Genomic DNA, 24,201 nt, shown 5'->3' with positions numbered 1-24,201 from the left:
TCGAGAATTGTCTGACTTCCTAAGCAGCTCCAACTTTTTTCTCTACATGAACCGGTAACTGAGGGAATCTGGTCAGTGCGTCCTGTGGGCAGGGCATCGATGTCGCGCCCCTGGGGTATGAAGCCTTCTCTCTGGGCTAAGGGTTACCACCAGCCTGTGCTGGAGTTCATTTCTGCCTGGGAAGACATCAGCAATGAGTCACAGAGCAGTTATGGAAACAGGTAAAAGGGAGAGTAGGCTTCTCAGGTGGTGCTAGTGGTAAAGAATTTGCCTGCCATGCCGGAGATGCAAGAGATGCGGGTTCGATCCCTGGGTTGGGAAGATCCCCTGGAGAGGGCATGACAACCCACTCCAGTATTCTTGCCTTGGAAATCCCATGGACAGAGAAGCCTGGTGGGATGCAGTCCAGCGGGTTGCAAAGGGTCGGACACGACAGAAGCAGCATTAGCATGCACACATGCAAAAGGAAGAGCTTTAATGAAAACCCAGGAGCAGCAGGGCAGGAAATGCGAATGGTTCCTGAAAGAGAATCTGAAGTATCTTTGCTAGATTAAAAAAAAAGTGTATTCCATTGACTGCGTATATGTATATCCTTATACAGACTAAATGATTGTCTGTAAACAGACGAACACATTGATCGTCTCACACATACAGACTGATCTGAACGTGTTTATTATGCCAACACTGTAGCTACAGTGGATCAACCAGCAGTTTGGAACCCAGACCACCACACCCCTGCGGCACCAATCAGCCGCTGACACATGAAAACATTCTGGCTCGGACAGTTTGGCTGGAGCCGTCCTGCCACGTCCCGGGTTTCAAGAGGCAGAGGAGGAAGTCTCATCTCCCAGACCGGGCTACTGGTTCTGTGAGAGCAAGGACTGTGTCTTTATCGCTCATCCTCTCAAACCCCACACAGTGCTAAGCACTGCGGTACCCACTGCTTCATTTCTATGGGTCGCTTTCCAAGCCACACAATAAAGAGAAACAGAATTATGTGAGAGAAAATGTGCTTTGGAAACCGACCCTTTCTCAAACCTGTCTCCCACTTCTTTTCTCTCCGCCATTCCTTGACGGAACGAGAGAAGCAAAAATCCAAGCTCTCTACTTTCACTTTCTTCCTACCCACTCCCCCTCCACATATATATACTTCTCGGCATCTCTTTCCATCTCCCAAACAAAATGCTTCTTAATGTCTCTTTCTCTTTCCTTAGCCTCCCTGGCTTCCGCTGCATCAGAAACTGCTTACCAAGTTCCTGGAAATGAGCTTTTTTCCAGCGGTCCACCCAGGATCCATCTCACGAAGGCAAGAAGAACACAACACACCTGGGATTCATTCTCCATAGCAAGAAATCCAAATTCTTGGCTCTGGACCTTAAAAGCTAGAGTGGGGAGGGAGTCCAAGCCATTTAAAAATAAAAACTTTCCACAAGAAAGGGAAAGAAGGCTGGGGGGAGGAGGAGGAACGCCATCCAGAGACTCAGAGAATTTAAAAATACAGTGTATCCCTCTGAGAGTTCATTTTCTAGGTTTCCACGTACTATTCCAAATTAGCTCTTTCCAAGGAGCTTCAAAATCTTGGTAAATGCTCCATAATTCCTGTGATACAGTGTGTGGTCTGGCAGCGGATGAGGAGATAAAAAGAGAGCAGAGAAGGAAAATGATCAGAGAACCCAACTTGGACAAGCCCTTTCCAGACACAGCACTGCCCAGGGACGCGAGAAGCACAGAAAGCCACCAGGGGCTCGCTGACTGCTGCAGAGTCACAGTGGGTCGTGTCATCACCACAGAGATGCTGAATTGTGTGACTATTGCGTTTATGATCAGAACAGGGTCCCCGAAGAGTCTGCCGCTGGACTGCTTGAATGATTTTCAACCAGGGCCCTACTGGCATGTTGGGCAGGACCACTCTTTACAATAAGGGACTGTTTTCCTCAATGTTGGACATACAGCACCCCTAGAGCGTGGCCACTACATGCAGGCAGCACAACCCAGTCGTAAACGACAATCCAGAACAACCATGTCTGTTTCTGAACACCTCTTGGCATGGGATTCGGGGAATATGACCTCCTATGGAGAATAGCTTTGAGCTTTCTGTGAAATTGCAGATCTGTGTGTTGTGTGGTCTTCAACAGCAACAAATCTACTGGGGAACAAATCAAGTACTTTCCTCAACTGCAAGGTTTGAAGCCTAGGACGGTGGCTGTTGTCCTGGATGAGAAGTCCTCATGGGAGCCGCCTAGCACCTGGCTCACAGGTCAAGCATCCAGTGTCACTGGGTAGAAGGCAGTCATCCTGCCCCTGTAGGCTTGGCCGCAGCTCTGGCCTCGCATGTGCCTGAAAGTGCTGGGCTTGGGTGAATTCTTACCAGTGTTTAGAAAACCCTTACATGTGACAGAATCACCCCCTGGATGGCCACTATATGAAGGAGGTGCTCTTCTGCCCCTTCCCTGCTAATAGGAAGGAAAACAATCACAAAATTTTATGTTCCCAGAAGACTTTAAGAGATCATCTACAGGTGGGAAAAGTGGTGCACAGGGAGGGCAAGCAGTTTGACAAGTCACACAACAAAAACAAGCAGAACAGTTTACATCCAAAAACTGCTTCAGCATACCCATAACTTTTACCCACTAGGATTATCATTCCAACATCCCGGGAAGTCCAGCTACTGCTATAGGTGGCATTTCCCTGGAAGGCAGGAACTCCACCTACTAGGTTCCTGCTTAATACTCTCAAGTCAAGGACAGGTCCATATGGTTTCTGTCACAGTCCAACAGGATGGCCATGAAATGAAACCAAGATTTTTGTTAACAAGTCCAGAACCTCTTCCTCTGGCATTTTAGAAGGCCATGGAGAGAGAACTGTGGTGCTGGAGAAGACTCTTGAGAGTCCCTTGGACAGCAAGGAGATCAAACCAATCAATCCTAAAGGAAATCAACCCTGAATATTTATTGGAAGGATTGATGTTGAAGCTACAATACTTTAGCCACCTGATGTGAAGAGCTGACTCACTGGAAAAGAGCCTGATGCTGAGAAAGATTGAAAGCAAAAGGAGAAAGGGGTGGCAGAGGATAAGATGTTTAGAGAGCATCACTGACTTAATGGACATAATTTGAGCAAACTCTGAGAGAGAGAGGGGGACAGAGGAGCCGGGCATGCTGCAGTTCATGGGTCACAAAGGGTCAGACATGACTTAGCGACTGAACAACAACAACAGAGAGACCACATGCTCCCAATCACCATGCATATGGAAAACACAGTGCTGGCAGTAGAAAGGAAGCTGGAGCCTACCCAGCTCACATACTTTCTAGAAGGGAAGTCACTCAGACCAAGAGGTGGGCAGGTGAGATAGGTGAGCCAATGGTCTTTACACTTGCCCAGGACCTATAGCCAGAGATACTGAGTATGACAGGAAGTCATGGAGTAGGAAGGAAGAGAACCCTGGTGTCTAGGATGCTTTTGTACAGAGTCAGGTGTAGTATTGCAGACCGTGGGTGAGACCATTCCACTACCCTTGACCCTCAGCACAGATGCCCTCTTCTCCCTGCCCTCTCTCTCATGTCATCACAGCCCTGTCTCAAGATCACTGGCCCATCTGTGAAATAAGAAAGCTAATCTAGAACTCTTATTTCTAAAGCATTAATGCAGGACTTCCCTGGTGGTCCAATGGTTAAGAATCCTCCAGCCAATGAAGAGGACATGAGCTTGTTCTTTAGAACATCAAAAAAATAGCCTGGAAAAAGGTTGCAGGGCCAAATGACTTGAGAATTTGGAAATGCTGTTACCCCTACCCATTTTAAAAGACTTAACAGTACAAATTAGTGTGCTAAAGGCATTAATATATCCTACAGTAAATCACAATAATGATGATTAAAAACCCAATGATTCTCAAACTTATTTGACCACGAAAACCTACCAGCATCCCATGGCAACAATATTCTATTGAATATAATTTGCCACACGCCAACTAGAGTGATTAGGAGGAAACATTTTGAATAGACTCAAAAGATGAATAGGGTTTTGTCAGGCCCAGATGGAGGTGGGATATATCTGGGGGATAGGCATATGGCCAGGGCTTTAGTGGCTCAGACAATGCCAATGCAGGAGACCTGGGTTCAATCTCTGGGTTGGGATGATGCCCTGGAGAAGCGAATGGCAACCCACTCCAATTCCATGGACAGAGGGCCTGGCAGGCTGTATAGTCCATAGGGTCACAAAGAGTTGGACATGGCTGAGTGACTAACACTGTCACTTCAGGGTAAAGCAGGTATGAAAAAAGAGAAGAATAAAGGTGGAGCCAAACAATGTAGGCTGAAGTATGCAAAGAAAAAGGAGCTATCAGATGCGTTGCTTACCAGGCCCTCTTCCATGTTACTAGCACTGGCCCAGGCAGCAGTGTTCATTTCCCTCTGCCATGGCTGGTAGAGAAGTCCCAGGCAAGTCCCTCCCTTCTCTTGGGTCTCAGTTTCCTCATCTGTAGAACTGCTAGACTAAGTTCTCCAAGGCTCCTTGCAGCATCAGCACCACAGATAGCACATACTAGCACTTAAGGGGAGGAAGGCGATGGGGACAGGAGCATGGCCATTGGTTTGGACAAGTCGACAGGCTTACAGGAGGATGAGCAGGGAAAAAATGAAGCCAGCTCCACTTCAACTCAGGGGCCAGTCCCCATCCACCCAGTATCTCAGATTGTGGTTCTCAAACTAGAAGAATAAATTTGGCACACTTTTCAATAGTCAACTTTGTTCAAAAAATTAAGGAAAGCAAATTTAATTTTTGTAGTAAGACTGGGAGATATTGTAAACTAGAATGTAATATGCCCAATGCATTTTAAATATTTTTTAAAATGAGGATTCATAGAAATATCAGTCCTGTATTGGCTTTTTTGTCTTATGGCCCCAGAGTCCCTAGAGGTACTTGTTCACACTTGGAGAAAACATTTCACTAGGGAACCTGGAGCTTTTGCTGCCTAAGTCTTGAAGAGTCAGAAGCCTACTTATCCTGAATAAAGCTATGCCAAAGAACTCACCGTTGGATTGGTCTTCCCCATAGTTCTTATGGGATGGCGCGTACAAGAACATCAAAGCAAAGACATACAGGTTCCACATGCCATAGATGCCAGTGAAAAAGGCACTGTTCACTTGGACTGTGACACCACCCCACTTCCAATGGCCTTCAGTCACCTATGGGAAAAAGGGGTGACATTCAATTGGAACCAATAGGAAACAAGTCCAATGTAACAATCACCTAACACAAACACCAAGTCTCTCCCATATTTGGAAAAGTGAAGGGCCATGTAAGATTCCATTTTTTTAAAGGTTTTCTTTTAAAAAATTGTGGCTGTGGTTGGTTTTCGTTGCTCCACATGGGCTTTCTCTAGTTGCGGTGAGTGGAGGCTAATCTCTGTTGCAGTGTGCACGCTTCTCAATGTGGCAGCTTCTTGTTGCAGAGCACAGGTTCTAGGTGCATGGGCTTCAGAGTTGTAGCACATGGGCTCATTAGTTGTGGCGCACGGACTCGAGAGCACCCGCTCAGTAGTTGTGGCACACGGGGTTAGCTGCTCTGCAGCATGTGGAATCTTCCTAGACCAGGGACTGAATCGGTGTCCCTTACACTGCAAAGTGGATTCTTAACCACTGGACCACCAAGAAAGCCCCAAGATTCCATTTTTCAATCTGAATCATACTAGGATGAATTAAGGTTAACTGAGGGTTTCCTATGTCGGGCACAAAGTCAGTGGTTCTCATCTTGCCTGCACATCAGCATCACCTGGAGAGTACTTCTTCCTAAAACAGTAGTACATTGTTACACCTAATTTAATGAACCTGCATTTGCGTCTAACACTTCTCCACGGTTATAGTTCCTCCCCTGCTATCCACCTTCCACCTTCTGCAAGGTGGATATAAACACCTTGTAGGCAAGACCAGTTCTGGTTTGTTTTCTGCCATATCTTCAGGACCTGATGTACCACAGCATTCATTAAATAAACAAATGGTCCTTGGACTGAGTAGTTTTCCTGGGTGGGGCAGTGTAGAGAAGCAGAAAGACACAGGCTCAAAGTCAGAAACCTGGCTTCAAATCCAGGCTCTCCCACTCCTTTTCTGTTTAATGTAAGAGAAGTAAGATTAAGACTCTAAACTTCAGTTTTCTTAGGTACAAAATAAAAACTTGCAGGGTTAACCACTAAGAAGAATTAGGTAAAAATATTTTTAGGAATTTCCTGGCCCACAGAAAACATTCAATAAATCTTATTTTATAATGTTACATATGTAAGCCACTCAAGAAGGTAATTATGAAGCTTTCATATGCTTTATAATTTGGCAAGAATGTTTTGAGGCTGGTTTTGTCTATGTTGATGACATGGTAATTGTTTTAAGAGCTATCTGATGACATTTGGATTGCACTAAGAACTGTCAAGAAAACTGTGGAGCAGAGGAACTAAAAATTTGTGCTGGTTCTGAGATCAGTGAAATGATTTTGACTACTGCCTTCTACAGGAAATCTTGAGAGTAAAAGTTGCTCAGTCGTGTCTGACTCTTTGCGACCCCATGAACTATACAGTCCATGGAATTCTCCAGGCCAGAATACTTGAGTGGGTAGCTTTTCCCTTCTCAAGGGGATCTTCCCAACCCAGGGATCGAACTGGGGTCTTCCCCATTGCAGGCGGATTCTTTACCAGCTGAGCCACAAGGGAAGCCCACAGGAAACCTTAAATGGGAATAAAAGAAAGTGTTAGACAGCTGTTTCTGTGATAGCTTAATAGGCTGGATTACATAATCCATCTCTAGGAGCCCCTCCTTCTAGCAGCTAAAGTATAAGATGGCAAGCTATCTCTAAATGTTAATGACTTATGCAAGTAGGTTGCTTTCACCTCCTGTTTATGAGGCTGTGGGTCTATATTCATTTGGTATAGACCCATATACCAAAAGTCTGTATAACTCATATGACTTACAGGGCCACCAGGAAGAATAAAGCTATAAGGGCAGGTATTTCCTTCTGGAAGACCTGGAGTGTCAGTTAACCAGGTTAATGAATTATAGACTTATCGCTTATTTACTTTTAGTTTGACCTTGGTCATACATAATTTTTCATTTTTGTGATTCATAAACAAACCACCATCACTAAGCTATTTCCTTTGGGAAATAATTCGCTATATGACATGCTCAGGGAAGTGTTAGCAAAAAAGGATTTCATTAGTGATTTTAGAATAATGTACCAGCATTCAAGCTATTCAGGACTGCTTCTTAGAAACATCACCAAATGTCACTCTTCTTACTTTTAAGTACAGTACTTCCATGTGTATGGAAGATCTCATTTAGCCTTAATAATAGCTCTATGAGGTAGGCAGGTAACATCTCCACTCATGGGTAAACTGTGACACAGAGAGTATCTTGCCCGAGACTATTCAGCTGGAAAGTTGTGGCTCTGGCCCACCAAAGAAGGAGGGTGTTCCTAACTACTATACAACACAAGAGTAGGAATAGTATCTTAAATAGGATGAGTCTCTCACTTAGAGAGACTAAGAGACCTGACTATTATGTCAGGTCAAATTTCCTTTGAAATTCACTTAATTGGGCATTATGCATATATTTATACAGTATATATATAGAGAGAGAGAGAGTATATGTGCATTATATATATACTATATATATAGTGTGTATATTTAAATCTATATAAAATATATATGCACTGTATATCTCAGATGTAGTAATGTTTGGTATATAACTGCATATACATGCAAAATACAATTTTACAGTAGAACCACTGAAATGAAATGCTTATGAGGGACACACTGGAGCCAAGACTGGCTGAAGAAACAGTAGATTCATGCCCCCTGCCCATGCCTGCTTCAGGACACGTGCACTTGTTTAGAATGGAGTTGCAGAATTACCCATACTCTTTAATTTGTAATCTCTAAATGCGTTATTTCCTGCTGAGGGCAAAGAGTTGAATTTGCATAACTGGACTGTATACATAACGTCACTCTACTGTTAGGAGACCCCATTGTGCTTTCCTCTCTCCTCTCTCAATTATTCATGCTTGAGACATCCTGAGCTCTGAGTACATTCCCACTAATACATACCACAACGAGCAGCCTCAACAGAGCAGGCCTTGTGAGTCCAAATCTTATGAATGCTAAGGCAAAGAGGTGACAGTCACGCTCTTTAAACTTTCAGAGAGAAAAATCAGGTAGCCCCAACCACAAAAAGAAAAAGGAAAATAATCTCCCCTCTACCTAAAGTCTTATTTCTAAAAGTCCCCGTTTTTCCTGATTTCACATTTGAACAATTTACTTTTGTGTGAAACCACCCAATTATACCCCTGTAGCCAAGTGAAGGTCAAATCCCTTTACACCCAGTAGTCTTGACAACCAGCATTCCACTTCACAACAAGATTTCCAGATCCCAGACACAGGCTCTCTTACTGGAAACATTTCCGCTATAAGTAACAGAATGAAGTGATGGCATGCCCAACTGCCCCCCCCCCCCAAAAAAAAAACAAACCTGCAGACTGGCTCTCTGGGAGCTTGCTACATATGACTTGACCTGAATGTCAGGTACCTGGAGTCCCCTTCATGAAGGTCAGTGACCTTCTTTCCTGCATTGCACTTCTGTTCCCTACTGCCTGCCACCTCTAAATGGAACGCCTCTTTCTTTTCCAGAGTGAAGGGACTAAAATACCAGACTGTGATGTGCCATCGCCCGGTTGCTATGACTGAGGCCATTAAAATGGCCGGCATTAAAAGACTGCACCTCAGTACCCAGCTACAAAGCCTCAAGGTCACCGCATTCCACAGCTTCCATCAGCCTTTCATTCCTGGCCTCAGAGCTTCAATATCCTGGCGAGATCCCCTCGCATTATATTTCATGGGGCTTAAATGCAAGCTCTCCCAGCAAGTCTGAGAGTATAATGGGAGTTTTTAATACATTCCTTTTACCTAAGGCTGGGATCTATTTCAAAAAGTTACCCAATAGGTTTCCTTTCAGGTGAGCTCATTGCTGAGACATTCCAAAATGACATTAAAAAATAAATCCTCTGATGACTGTATTAATACAGTACCTGGGACACTGAGAGTTATGCCTGAAAACGTCTTAGATATCTAAAAATAAACCTTAAAAAAAAAAAAAAAACCCAGCAGGAGGACTGTAAGGAGCTAATGGAATCCAAAAGACCTCACTGCTACCCTCTTAGAGTTGAAATCCACTCCAGGCTGACTGTTGACTGTTGCAGCAGATATAAAAAGCCAGCCACAGGCTGGAGCCCTGCTAGAAAATACTAGGGCAGTAGAATATCAATCTTTTTCTAAAAGCCACAAAGTCTGCAACTTGGAAGACTGGCCTCCTTTGCTTCAAAAAGGTGCACTAATTAAATATGTACAAGATAAATTTGGGCAACACATAGCCACCTTAAACACCAGCACAAAGTCCCTCTTGACTTCAGGTGGGAGGGACTCTGCAGAAAGCAAGTGGGGTGAGGTAGGGCTGTGGGGGATGACTTCAGCTTTCTAAAGTTGCAGAGAGGCTTTCCTGGCAGTCCAGTGGTTAAGACTCTGCGCTTCCACTACAGGGAGCACGGGTTCAATCCCTGGCTGGGAAACTGAGATCCTGCATGCCACACAACACAGCCAAAAATAAATAAATAAGAAACTAAAGTGGTGGAAATACGTGCTGGGAGCAAAAGTGCCCTTTCTTTTTGTCTCCCTGAGGACGTATCTTGGTAATACCTTTTAATCCTCAGCTACCTTCCTCAAGGTTCTGTTTCTCCAAGGGTGCGTCCTGCTCTCTCAGCCTTGCAGAACTAGCTGTATTACATGTCACAGTGCATTACTGAGGGACTGGAGGACTAGAAAGCTTTTTGGTCACATGAGGGAATCAACCAAGGGATAAATCTGGCCTCAGACACCCTTGTTGGAGCCTCAGCTGGTTGAATAAAAAGCTTATTCAGAATTTGAAATATTTTTACTGCATTTGGAGTGGAAAGTGAAGTTTCCAAAGTCTTATAAACAAACAGTCTGATACAAACACAGCACTGTTATAGGTCAAAGCAAAGGTGGTGAACAGAACTTCCTAAGATATGTATGCGTATTTATTTTTTTCTACTCACTTCAGCCTTCAGCAGCAGCACTAGCTCTGCTGAGACATAGCCAACAGGGCTCTAGGGGTTAGAGGCACGCTTGAGTATCCCTGGATAGAATTCAAGGGGTCAGTGAACTAGAGTGAGAAAAAATTATATCTTTATTCTCACCAGTCTCTAACTGAAAGGCTATCATTTCTTTCCATTGTGAATGTAAAAAATAAATTCCCATAGTATTAGCACCACCTGCAACTTTGTCTCCAATAGAAATCATATTTTCATATCAATTATACTACAGATCTGAAATATCTGTAAAAGTATAATTGCAAATATATACCATCTATCTGTATGATTCCCTTTTAAATCCAAGTATTCTGTTTACTTAAAAACACTCAAAGAAGAGGCTTTTGGATGTTTGGAAGGCCATGGCCTTCACCCAAGTTTGCCTAAGGGGTCCAGAACACACAAAAAGCTTAGGAGCCCCTCTCCTAAAAGGAAGCTTGCTAGCTGAATGGGGCAAGTCTTGTCGTAAGGCTATACCAGCACTACTAACATTCTTAATTTTAGCCAAATATAGGGATGACAGAGCAATTGGCAAAGAAAATCAGAAAGATCTGATTCTGGTCCCTAACTTACTGGACATCCTTTGACACAACATTCACCCTTGTTGCTATTCATAAGAGGACAGCTATTCATGCTCACAGTGTGCCAGGCAGTCCACAGATCCTTTTATAAGCATTACTTCATATGATCCCTACAGCCACCTACTTCAGGTGGTACTGTTACATCCATTTTATGGATAAGAAAATTAATCCTTGGAATTGTTAAGTAATCCATTCACAGCTCACCCAGTGGAAGACAGCATAAATGGGAAATGTCTCTAAGGCCATTAAATTTCATATTCTAGCAAACTGGGATATCCTACCTACCCAAAAGACTTGTGTGAAGCTCAAAAGAATGATAGATACCTAAGCTTCCCTGGTGGCTCAGATGGTAAAGAATCTGCCTGAATTCGGGAAACCTGGGTTCGATACCTGGGTTGCGAAGATCCCCTGGAAGAGGGCTTGGTAATCCACTCCAATATTCTTGCCTGGAGAATCCCCATGGACAGAGGAGCCTGGTGGGCTACAGTCCATGGGGTTGCAAAGAGTCAGACCAACTGAGCGACTAAGCACAGCACATGATTTAAACAGTACTTTCCACTTTTCAAAACAAGTTACTGATATTTAAAAATCATTATCATGACTGAGATTTTCAAGTATAGCAAAATTTTGAGTTTTGGAAATAACTAGCAAAAGGATCGGAGAAGGCAATGGCACCCCACTCCAATACTCTTGCCTGGAAAATCCATGGACGGAGGAGCCTGGTGGGCTACAGTCCATGGGGTCGCTAAGAGTCGGACACGACTGAGCGACTTCACTTTCACTTTTCACTTTCATGCACTGGAGAAGGAAATGGCAACCCACTCCAGTGTTCTTGCCTGGAGAATCCCAGGGACGGGGGAGCCTGGTGGGCTGCCATCTATGGGGTTGCACAGAGTCGGACACGACTGAAGCGACTCAGCAGCAGCAGCAAAAGGATAAAGCTCTATCAAGGGGACTTTTGAAATATATTTCATGTTGTAAACGGCAATATAATTATTATAAAGAATGGTGATGGACTGTAAAAGGATCTATGTTAATGCTAGATAAGGATCAAATCAAATTAATACTTGCTCATTGTTAGTCTGCTACGGAGCTTGATAAGTTATTCTCTTAAGTGAATGAAACAAGTGCCCTTCAATCTAGCAGCAGGCTTTTATTTACTAACTTTTTCCTCCTATGAGACTGCACTGAAAGGAAAATTCAGTCTGCCTCTGGAAAAGTGATAACAAGTCCCAGATCAGAGCAGCCTAAAACAAATAGCTTGATGAGCTGCCCAGCATAACAACTTCTTCACTCCTTTCACAGTAGCTCCACAGAATTTGCTGTAAAGTAGAGGCACCTTTTCAGGACATTGTCATCCTGAGCTCTTTGGGTCCACTTACCTGACTAACAATGAAGAAGATGACAGTCATGGCAGCACAGGCCAAGGTGATAAGCATGAGGAACTTGAACCTGAAAATTAGCCCCTATTAGGAAAGAAAGAAAGCAGTTTTAACACTCTACCACCAATCCTTTTCTCAAAATATAAACCTATCAAAAGCTAATTTTAAAGAAATCTGTAAAACCAATCCCTAAGAGTGACAGTAAAATAATTTCACATAGTAACATTTCTCCTGCAGAGGTGAATGTGGCTGAAAAATTTATTGGGCCAAATATTTCCTAGCTTCTTATCTCTCATGAAACAGTGATACCAGAGCCTGGTAAATTACATTCACAGCACGTCATAAGGCTGCTAATTTCTCTGCTAAGCTGGTTATGCTTCTCTGCAAGGGTTCAAAGTTACCAAATCCAAGTTTTCTGCGGTTGTAATAAAATTCTGCTCCAGTGAACAAAAAGAAATGTGCATATTAATCAACATGAAGTGGATTTGGTTGCATTTTCTCATGTGTCATTCCAGTTCGAGACACGGGCAAAGCTTCTGAAAATACCCCTGCTTTCCTGAGAGGAGTACTGAGGGAACCCGTGTCTCTGGGAGAGAGGCCTCTTATTCAGGGGCTCTTATTTCTGCTGTCTATGGAAACCCTGTAGCTCTGCAGTTTCTGTTTCTCTTTTCACAAAGGAATGAGGCCCATGCCTCCAAGGAAGTGGCATGAGCCCAAGGGATCCTTGAAAAATTAAGAATGTGTTGCCTGCATCAGAGATGTCAGTCTGTCTAGGGTGTCTCTTGAATAGGGGCATGATCTGTAAACAAAGACCACTGAACTCTATGTGAGCACCTGCTGAATATTTTAGGGAAAAGTTGGCTAACTGAAATCAGATCACCTGGGCTGAATCCTACTCTAAAGGCTGATTCTCAGCAGGAGAATTTTAAATAAAGCCTCACTCCAAGCCAAATCCCAATTCTGCTATAGTCAGGTCTCCTATCTAGTTCGCACCCACATTCCATTCCAAAGCTGAAGAACCTGCTGAACAAGTTTACTCTTTATTGAGGATAGAAAGACATTTATACCACAGAAAACTCTAAGACCTAGATAAGCCAGAAAGCCAGATGCCTCTTAGAGCAGGATTTAGCCTTTTATTTTGCCCAGACAGCCTATAACACATGCGAATCTCTGTGTATTTGAAATAGAGGCTTCCATATCCCCCACATCTCCAGGCATAGTGGGGGGTGTGTGTGTGTGTTCTTATCAAGCAGGGGCCAGTGAGCACCAGTTCCTCAATGAGTCCAGAGATGTGCTGTTTCTGGTGAATCTGAAGTTCTTGCTTCGTCGCAAAAGAATTCAGACAGGTGATAGATAAGAAGTGAACTTATTTAGAGAGGAATACTCTACAGACCGAGTGTGGGCTATCTCAGAAAATGAGAAAAACTTGGGAGAAACACAATCCACAGAGGGTGCTCCATTTCATAAGGCTTGAGAGTCCCCAAATAGGGCATGGTTAGCTTTTATGGGTTGAGTAATTTCATAAGCTGATGAGTGGGAGGATTATTCCAATTATTTTGGGGAAAGGGTGGAGATTTCCAGGAATTGGGCCACCGCCCACTTTTTGGTCTTTTATGGTTAGCCTCAGAACTGTCCTGGTTCTAGTGGCTGTATTACTTAATGTGCTAACATATTACAATGAGCACATAATAAGGCTCATACCGGTCTTGGACACTGTTACTTCTAAGTTCTTGTCATGTTCTATGGCCATATCATTCTTTTAAAAGGCTGTGCCCTGCCCCTTTCCCTTCCGTTTCATTCCCCCCTCAGTAGTTTTACACTCATATTCTTATGGGAAGCGGAGGGGCAACTGCCTTCTGTAACTGCTTCAAGGCTGAGTAGGGGTGTTGACCCTGCCTGTCAGGGAGTAAAAATCTCTGAGTGCCTGATCTAGGGGTTGCAGGGGCAGGAGAGAGTCTTGTTTTAAATTGGTATGGGCTGGAATCCTCATGTAGCCATCATCTTGATGTGGAACTGTTGTAACAGCTTCCACAGACTTTATATGAATCTCCTTGATGATGAAGCACTTTTTGTAACAGCAACAAAGTACAAAAATATCTATAAATGATAAAAGATTTAAAACCACAAGGTTAAACATCTGATTACAGTTTAATCAATAATGAAACTTGGTTACAGTAACCAGAATTACAAATGATTACATTTAAATTAACAGATCAAATAATCCTAGTCAAATATTTCTCTTTGAGATACCTCAGGGACCCACTAAAGTATCCCAAAGTTAGCTGGAAATCAAAAGAACTTTAATTAAAATTCAATATTTTGGAAGCTTGTCAAAAAGTTTTAAAACACTTGATCAAATAAGATCTAAGTCACTGTGAGACAATATTTGTATCTTAACCAAAATGACAATAAAAGATTTTAAAGGCAAAGAAATTTTAAATCTGTTACCATAGGCAATTCAACATTTTAAGAAAACGTGTCCTTTTAACAAAGAGAAAGCCCAAATTCAGGTTCTGCACCAACTTACTTTTTAAATTAATTTACTCAATTACATGTATTCCAAACTTACTCAATTCTGGCCATGCAATTTCCCTTTTCTCGGGGTCCAGTTTCCACAAACCCTCCATCACTGTCTGTATCCATCACTTTATTTTTTTCCATCCAGAAACAACTGGAAGACACACTTACTTTATTTTCCCTTAATAAAATGCAATCCCACTGCTCATAACTTTTTTACTGAAAACACACAACCCACTTTCCTTAAAAGCTTTTTTTCACATCAAGTTAATTTTCTTGTTGACAAATTTGTAAAAGACAGAATGAGGTCTTTTTTGACCTCTAATAAATCTAGGTACAATAAAGGTATTATATTTAATGTTGATGACACTAAACACATGTCTATATCAATCAAATCAATAAGTTTAGGCACCTCCAATCCCAGATATCTGTGTAGTACAGAAAATCTTACAGATGACATGAACCTGAACTTTGTTCTGGCCAGTTTTCTGAGTGTTTGTACTACTATAAGCACTTAATTTCCTTTTGGCAATACCATACATCTACAACACAGACACATACAAACACGCAAACACAGAGACCTCATAGTTCCCATTTCAAAATTTCAGCCCTGAGTCGGTTACAAAAATGTAAAATCCATCAGTTACAAGGGGTTGGATTCAAACTGGGCTTCTGGCAGCTGGAACAAATCAAGGTCACTTATCTAGATAGCTCAACTCTTTCTTACTGGTGTTTACAGAGAAGATACTTAGGATTTCCATTTATCCTTGACTAGTCAGTTCTAAATTACCTTACCCCCTTTTAAAAAATTTGCATTTAAAAAAGATGGCAGAGATAAGGGTTCCTGAAGACCACCAGGTAGGATTTGACGTATTACAGGGAGATTGGCATGGCACCAAAAGTCTGTATTTAATGAATTTTTAGATTAGGGGTTGGAGGCCTCATCGAACCTCTGATTTTATGGGGTACTGGTGCCTAGAAGGGAAGTGATTAGTTTCCTTTGAGGTGAGTTTTATAGGAGTGACAAATTTTGCCTTCCCTGGGATTTCCTATGGAAATCAGATTCTGAGGGAATATTTTGGATTGGATCATCCATGTCTTATATAATACACAGTCCAGTCAAAAACACTCCTTCGCTTTGGTCTTCAGAGAAAGAGTTACCCCTAAAGCTAAGAGAAAATCACTTCCCAATAATGGGTTAGGGGTATTCAGGCATGACAAGAAACTTGAAAATTTTAAGAGTCAAGTGCAAGTTAAAAGGGTGGTAAAATGTTTTAGTTTTAGCTTTCCTTCTGCAACAGAGCAGGTTTCAGGGGAAGGGGACCCAGTGTGAGAAGTCTGGACAGAGTGTTTCCCACGTCCGCTAGAAATTGGACGAGCTCACCTGCTACAATGGTCACCTGTGGTACCTCCCACGTGATGATGACTGTCTCCTCCAAACGCTTGGGAGGTCCCAGGTCCTGTCAATCAACCACTGCCATGACTACCATGGGGGAACTTCCTCACTTCCTTCAGAGCTGGGGGCAATCCCCTCCTCCAGTGACCCATCTTCTTACAAACTGGGCATGGCAGCTAGGGTGGAGGCTGGGACATGTCTCCACGGCATTCCTTGATCTAGTGTTTAGGGTTCCCACAGCTAAACCATGCTCCCTTTCCTGGTGGGAGTCTTCTGGGAGTACTTCTGGAGTAACCAGGAGGTGGATTAGGTCTTGTCATGACAGCTGCCAAAAGCCTGGCTTGTTGTCCTTCCTTAAGTCATGCATTTCTTCTTTTCCTCCTCAGCGTGCTCCTTATTGTTAAAAACACTGAAGGCTGGGTCTATAAGAAGATTGAGAGGGGCCTGGGGCCCCTTAAGTTTCTGAAGCTTCTGACAGATGTCAGGGGCTGACTGACTAATGAAGTAGGTTGCAAATAATCAAGTCTGAAATACGGCTGGATTTTCATCTTTGACTTGGGTGATCTATTTAACCTTATCACAGTTAACAGGTTTAATTATGCATCATTTCATCCCTTTAATGAGGCAAAGGATCCCTACCAGCAAAACCAGGCTGGCCTGGCTGATAGTCCCAAATGGGATGCATTAGAGGCACGGCTGTCGGGCCAACAGGGTATCGATGTGGTTGGGCAATGTGTAATTCATCAGCATATTTTTGAGCCTGTGCCCCAATACGGGCCTTTTCCTCACTGATGCAGTAGTGGGAAAGGATAAAATTTAAAGGAAAGAGTCAGTACCTGGAATTCTTCAGTGAACCAGCTAGAGTCCTCTGAGAGTCTGCCTAAGCAGGTGAGGCACTGGTTAAGGTCAGACAAGGAATAAGGTGTGTGGACTCTGGGTAATTCCCTGAGGCATACCTACTATTTTCTGAAGGGGGCAAGGAGGCTTTGGCTGCATTTGTGTGTGGAAATGCAAAGACGCTTTGCATTGTGTGTGGTGGAAGGGCAAAGACGCTTAACAGGCAGGGGAGAGGCTGAAGTTGGTGGAAGAGTATTGGGACTTGGGTCTTCTCTCTGGGGCTCCTGTTCTACCAGGGGTGCCACTAGAGAGGGCTTTTGTGTAGTCCGAATGGGTCCCAGTCGGCAAGGTTCCCTAACATGGAAATTGAATAGCTCTGGGTTTTCTCTTAGGGCCATAAAAGCCTGTATAAGGAATTTCTATTTATTTTCCCTGACTTTTGCAAAAAGATGTCTAACTGTAGGGTGGTACTATGACTAAGGCTCCCATTTTCTGGCCAGGCCTCATCATCCTGAAGTTTATACTTCAGGGGCCAGGCTTCATTACAAAAACAAATGAGCTCTTTTGTTTTAAAGAATCTAGAGGGCTTCCCTGGTGGCTCAGTGGTAGAGAATCCGCTTGCCAATCCAGGAGATGCAGGTTCGATCCCTGGTCTGAGAAGATCCCACAGCACCACAACTACTAAAGCCTGTCTCTAGAGTCCAGGAACCACAGCTGCTGAGCCCACATGCCACAACCAGTGAAGCCTGCATGCCCTAGAGCCCTGTGTTCCAACAAGAGAAACTGCTGCAATGAGAAGCCCTAGTACCACTACTAGAGAATAGCTCCTGCTCACTGCAACGAGAAAAGCCCACATGGCAACAAAGGCCCAGGACAGTCAAAAATAAATAAATAAAATTACTTCTTAGAAAAAGAATCTAGAGAAAACAGGTCCCAGTGACTCAAAATGCACTGCAGGGGTGAGTTCTTGGGAATGGAGGAGGTGTTCCCCATCATTTCTTCAGGGAGAGAATGCTCCTATACCAGAGAGGAACACTTTCACTACAAGATCCCATGAGGGCTCTCTGAGAGTGGACTGGTTCCAAGTGCTCCTGACCACCTATCCTGTCCACTTTATCCACGACAAGTTAGCTACTCCCTGCTATGGCAGTAGTGGGGCCCGTGTCCTATCCTGACATCCATGGTACCCAGCTTGAGTGACCTTCCTGAAGGCTTCTCTATAGATTCTATAGATTAATCCCTGTGTTCCAGGTGATGCTGCTTTTGGAAGGATATCCTCATGGTTCTGCCTATGAGCTCAGTAGCTAAGTTGTGTCTGACTCTTTGTGACCCCATGGACTGTAGCCTGCCAGGCTCCTCTGTCCATGGGATTTCCCAGGCAAGAATACTGGAGTGAGTTACCATTTCCTCCTCCAGGGGATCTTCCCAACCCAGGGGTCAAACCTGCATCTCCTGTATTGGCAGACAGGTTCTTTACTACTGCACCACCAGGGAAGCCCCTTCATTATTCTAAGATCTATTTAAGTCCTAGCCTTTTTCTCTAAAAGGGTGGTTGTTAAGTTTTGGAAAACAGGCGCTGGCCATTAAGGGAGATTGTGTGTGAAAAAGAAAAAAAATAAACCTCTTTCCCCTTCCTTTTTGAGGCCAGCATCCCTGGGGCTTCAGTGCCATCCTCCTCCTGTGCCTTCCCACACGTGCTCTGGTCAGCAGACAGTGGGCTGGGTGCAGGCACAGATATGGCAGCAGAGGTGGAGACATCATGACTGTAGGTAGGGGGAGAGAGGACCCCAGGACACTGGAAGGACATTCCCAATCACAGGACCCAAGCACAGCAAATGCAGGTCACTGCTGCATCATGCCACCCCAGAGGCATAACCATGTGTGCAACAACCAATCTCAAGTCCTCTGCCTTGACCTACAAGGGCAGGGTGGGGTCAGGTGGACCCTAGAGGAGGCCGGCCAACACCAGGACGGTGAGGGCTATCACCAAGTGGAGCAGGACCAACCCCCGCCCTTCCAACACCCAGAGGTAAAAGGCACAAATGACCTACTATTTGAGGGAGCTCCCAACGGAACTGCAGCCTATGGTACAAACTCTTAGGCTATATTTCATATTTTTACACAACTGCACTTGTTAACAGTTACTTATATGGTGGATAAGGTAAACCCAAAGAGCAAACATCATATGGCTCGATTCCCATCCTGTGAGGACGGCTGGAGACTTTCCCTGACGTGCCCTGTGCATATATAACAGTAAGAAGTGGAAGACCAAGTGGCAAGGTTTGAAAATGCCTGGCAGATCTCTCTTTCCCCATTTCCAGCAGAGTAAGGCAGCACCTCTCAAGTGCAAGGGAGGTGAGAGGCTAAGTCTAAAAGGCGACAGAGAAAGGAAGCAAAAGAGAGAGAGTAAGGGAGAGAGTGGGCAAGAAACGGCAGGAAGTAAGGTAGTGCCTCTTGAGTGGCATGAAGGCCAGAGGCTGAGGTTTACCCAATCCTCCTGGCTTGCTTCACCAATATGTTGCTGATGAATTTGAGGTTCTTGCTTTGTCTCTGAAATCTTTTGAGGCAAAGTGATAGACAAGAAATGGATTTATTTAGAGAAAAACACACTCCACAGACACAGTGTGGGCCATGTCAGAAGGGGAGAGGTGCTGAAATATGGTGTGGTTAGTTTTTATGGACTAGGTAAATTCATAAGCTAGAGAGTGGGAGGATTATTCCAATTATTTGGGGGAAGGGGTAAGGATTTCCAGGAACTGGGCCACCACCCACTTTTTGGTATTTTACGGGTTAGCCTCAGAACTGTCATGGTGCTGGTGGGTATGTCATTTAGCTTATACTGCTGCTGCTGCTGCTAAGTCACTTCAGTTGTGTCTGATTCTGTGTGACCCCATAGACGGCAGCCCACTAGGCTCCTCTGTTCCTGGGATTCTCCAGGCAAGAACACTGGAGTGGGTTGCCATTTCCTTCCCCAGTGCATGAAAGTGAAAAGTGAAAGTGAAGTCGCTCAGTCGTGCCTGACTCTTAGTGACCCCATGGACTTCAGCCTACCAGGCTCTTTTGTCCATGGGATTTTCCCAATTAGTGTATAATGAGGCTCAAGGTCTACTGGAAGACAAATCTTCTGTCATCTTGGACGTAGTTGATTCTAACAGTTTTAGTCATGTCCTATGGCCATACCATTCTTTGACCATTCTGCCCTCTTCCCTGTTTCCTGCTCACCTCATAGTGTAGCCGCCGGACTTTGCTCATGGCTGGCAGGCTTGATTGCTTCCCGCTGATGTTCCGAAAAACCTGAAAGACCATGAAGCACAGAAACAGGAAGTAGAGGCAGAGGCAGATCCCAGCCACTATGATGAAGGCCATCTGATGGTGTCCAGTCAAGGAAATGGTCAGCTTGCCAAGGATTCAAGCACTTCACTCAAGAGTGACACTCTATGGCTCCAAATATGTAGGCAATTTTCAGGAGGATAAAATATTAAAACCTGGCATTCTAATATCAACATTAGAGAGGTTTCTTGACATAAAAGTACCAATGAGTGAAGAATGTTCCAAATAGTTTTCTAAGCTGGATAACACAAGGGACAGAACCCTGTTTTAGATATATAGACTCTAGGGTCCACCCTAGACCTACTAAATCAGAATCTGCCTTTAACAAGGTCCTAGGGAGAGTCATATGCACAGTAAGTTTGAAAAGCACTAAAGTATTGGATATTGGTTGTAAAATATTGATCAAGTAGAAAGCTGCATTAAAATCACCACAAAAGTAAAGATACAGGTGCCCAGGTCCCACTGCACATCTACAGAATCAGGTTTTCCAAGGGCTAAGAAACCAAGTATAATCATGTTTGCGAACCATTGGCCTAGTATCCAGATTTTTATAAGGAGGTTGAGGTGCCCTGGAATTTGGAGAGCATGGAGTGGGGGTTGGATGCAGTAGCAGCAACTACGCTATAACGGATGCTGAGCATGAGGCTGAAAGTACTGAAGTGAAACCTTCAAGATGAAGTTCTGTGGCAATCTTCTCTCAACACAAGAAAAATCTTGTCAGATGGAATGGGGAGCGAAGGACATATGGCCAAGGTGGGAGTTGAGGGTGGGGGCAATATACTCTGAGGTTGATCTTCAAAACTTAATCTGACTATTAGCAAGGCTTGGGGTGGAGTGATCTGACTTGGGAGGCAAATGACCAGACTCCAACTTTTTTCTGCTATGACTCCAGGCCAAGCAGCATATTTTAAGAAAAAAATTAAACAAGGATGAACTCAGTATTTATATTTCACTAAAGTGAAAGTGTTAGTCACTCAGTTGTGTCCAACTCTGCGACCTCATGGATTGTAGCCCACCAAGCTTTTCTGTGCATGGAATTCTCCTGGCAAGAATACTGGAGTGGGTAGCCATTCCCTTCTCCAGGGATGGAATTCGGGTCTCCTGCAATGTAGGCAGATTCTTTACTGTCTGAGCCACCAGGGAAGCTCCATATTTCACTAAATAATATATTTAATGCAGTTTCTCTTTCTTTCCTTGGAGAAGGAAATGGCAACCCACTCTGGTACTCTTGCCTGGAGAATTCCATGGACAGAGGAGCCTGGCAGGCTACAGCCTATGGGGTTGCAAAGAGTTGGACACGATTGAGCGATTAACTACTACTACACTCCTTTCTAAAATCAATGGTGCCTTCAAATGAAGGGAAGAGTTACTTGCTGCAAGACTTGACCAATTATTTGCCTCCTTGGACCTCCAGCATTACTAAAAAATGAGGGGTTGAAGCAGACTAAGGATCATAAATAGTCCTCAGGTGGTACAGCTAACTTTTTTTGGTGGTGGGATGGTAGAAATGGGGAGCTCAATTCTCTCATCTTTAAAGCAATGATACTTTTGATCTAGTTTACTCACAAAGTTCTTGCGATACTAAGAAGCCAATATAAAGACCATGGCCGGACAAAGCTTATTTATCAGCATATGACAAGATATTCTCCATCAAGAAAGAATACAACTCAAGCCTTTCTCTCCTCTCCCTAGGACAGTCTTTTTTTCCTGAAGCACTTAACATATTATAGAGGAAGATAAAATGTTTAAATCCAGCATCCTAAAAGGGATAAGCTAAGATTGTCGCTTCTGCTTCATGAAGATGACTCAGAGAGTTTATGCCAACCAACCAGAAGCCTGGGTGACTCTTCTGGAACTAATCACCTTAGCCTTATCTCCACTTGGTCTTGGAAATGAATAGCAGTGGCATGGGATGCCAGCACACCAAGGTCACTGTAAGAAGTCTGGCACACAGACGACGTCAGTAACGGGGGCCCTGAGATGAACCTCCGTGGCTGCAGGGAAAAACCAGTCATGCTTCAGTCTGTGGTAAACAAGTACATAATAGAGCATTTAGACAGGCAGCGGCAAGACTAGCCACTCCGATCCCTCGGCTGTGTGGACTTGCTGCAACCTCCTTGTTTTGCCTGCTCTCACCCAGGCTTGAAAGCGAGCATTAATTCTCCTCATTATTTGCCTTAATTGTGCTGTTATCATTGGTCTGAAGATCAAAGCCCCGGCTGAGTACTCATGGAGAGCATCAGTGAGACTTAGAAAATGATCTTGGGGACCAGGCGGCTACGGGAAGAAATAAAACCCTGAGCCCATCAAGGAAGGATACAGCCAGTTCTGTTCCGACATCTGTAGTCCAGATACTGTAGAAGGGATTCGTGAGTTGTACCCCTCTACAAAGAGAAATGAGACGGAAAGGCAAGACACAATTAATACAGAGGCAAAGGGGAGCTTTCCTTTCTATACACTCTCAGCTTTTCAGCCAGAGGGGTGGTGTCTGTATTCAGACTAAGTCGCAGAGGATGTAGAGAGAAACAGAGTTTGAAGAATACGATTAGCTCAAATATTTTGTATCTCTAAAGAGCTCTGTCTCTTAATCCCAGTGCTAACCTGAGGATGTGGTCATGTCCATGCTTTCATCCTACAGGCTCCCAATCACCTCCTCCGCCTTTTCAGATACTTTTTCTAAAGAGCTGAGAGTGAACCTGGTGACATGCATTTCCGTCCAGAGTTCCACAGGCCCCCTGCTTACCTCTCACACATGTCAAATATGAAAAGGCAGAAAGAGCCAACAGCAATTGGTCCGACTTGCTTCCAATACCCTGCTATATGATTCCGCTCGTGCTGGTCCTGAGGAAAACCAAGTTGAGAAATGAGAAAAAGATAGGGGAAAGCAAAGCAGTTCTCCAGGTGAGTCAGTCATCCAACAATCCTTGCTGCCTATCTGCTGTGCATCAAATCATGATATAGACGAAAACAACAGCAGCAGCAGCACAGTGCTAACAAATGGAAAACACTTCTCTCAATTGCACATAGTTTTTGATTTTTTTTAAAAATTACATCACAGAGACTTATCAATTCTTTCTCAACATCTTCCAGAAATTATCTAAATAACTGATCCATTTGTTCTTTTGCTGTCATAAATACTTTGACCTAACCACCAGATCACTGACCCTCACCTCTTAATAAGGTCTTCAGCTAAGGACAAAAGATGTTGGGAGTAGCGGTTTGGGACTTCAAAGGGGATGAAGGCAATTCACATGGAGATAAAAAAGCAAACGTTTGGTAAACAAATGTTTGCTGGGCCATGCTGAGACAATAAGACAGGGTGTAAACTGATGTTTAAGGCCCTGCCTTGAGTTTTCCACCACCACCCAGCCCATATGCTTTGCAGATACCTCTGGTGATAGCTCTTTTCAGGGAAACAGGTCATCTACCAAAATTCGTTTAGGCAGTTAAGGGGAAGGTCAAAGTTTCTTCCTGTCTTTTTTTTTGCTCTACTGGGTTTTCATTTCTGCTGGGCCTTTGCTCAGTTGCGACAAGCAGAGGCCACTCTCTAGTTGTGATGTGTGGGCTTCTTACTGCGGCAGCTTCTCTTTGGCGGAGCATGGGCTCTAGGGCACGAGGGCTTCAGTAGTTGCGGCATGTGGGCTCAGTAGTTGTATCTCCCGGGCTCTAGAGCACAGGCTCAATAGTTGTGGCACACAGGCTCAGTTGTTCCAAGGCGTGTGGGATTTTCCCACATCAGAAATTGAACCCATGTCTGCTGCACTGGCAAGCTGATTCTTTACTACTGAGTCACCAGGGAAGTCCTTTTCCAGTCTTTTGAACCTTGATTGTTTTCAGCTAGAAATAATTCATGCACCAAAGAGATATTTTGATTTGTGGTAGCAAATTTTGCTCCCTTACATACCTTAGGGAGTAGAAGTTCTGTGATCCACAAAAGAACCCTTTCAGATTTAAATTTCGATGTGACTTATCACCAGTCTTTTTTAAGGTGGGATAGTTCCCAGAAGGCAAAATAAAGACT

The 24,201-nt window shown here is 43.9% G+C and overlaps 1 protein-coding gene across 4 annotated transcripts in view; it reads right to left on the bottom strand.

Annotated features, from left to right (window-relative positions):
- Positions 1-24,201, bottom strand: part of WLS (Wnt ligand secretion mediator) — a 116,538-nt gene that overhangs the window by 7,106 nt on the left and 85,231 nt on the right. For 2 of the 4 annotated variants that reach the window (XM_027536937.1, XM_027536935.1), the window contains 6 exons: positions 22,924-23,021; positions 22,501-22,564; positions 20,073-20,216; positions 12,101-12,184; positions 5,030-5,183; positions 1,250-1,382 (listed from right to left, as the gene is read on the bottom strand). In XM_027536937.1, coding sequence (XP_027392738.1) covers positions 1,250-1,382; positions 5,030-5,183; positions 12,101-12,184; positions 20,073-20,216; positions 22,501-22,564; positions 22,924-23,021 — 677 coding nt within the window. The remainder of the gene's footprint in view (positions 1-1,249; positions 1,383-5,029; positions 5,184-12,100; positions 12,185-20,072; positions 20,217-22,500; positions 22,565-22,923; positions 23,022-24,201) is intronic. The other 2 variants (XM_027536936.1, XM_027536938.1) reach the window with 1 other exon arrangement.

The sequence above is a fragment of the Bos indicus x Bos taurus genome, chromosome 3 (genome assembly GCF_003369695.1).
Source record: "Bos indicus x Bos taurus breed Angus x Brahman F1 hybrid chromosome 3, Bos_hybrid_MaternalHap_v2.0, whole genome shotgun sequence".
NCBI classification, from domain to species: Eukaryota; Metazoa; Chordata; class Mammalia; order Artiodactyla; family Bovidae; genus Bos; species Bos indicus x Bos taurus.
The sequence above is the reverse complement of the archived record's forward strand: the minus strand, read 5'-3'. Positions and strand labels throughout refer to the sequence as shown.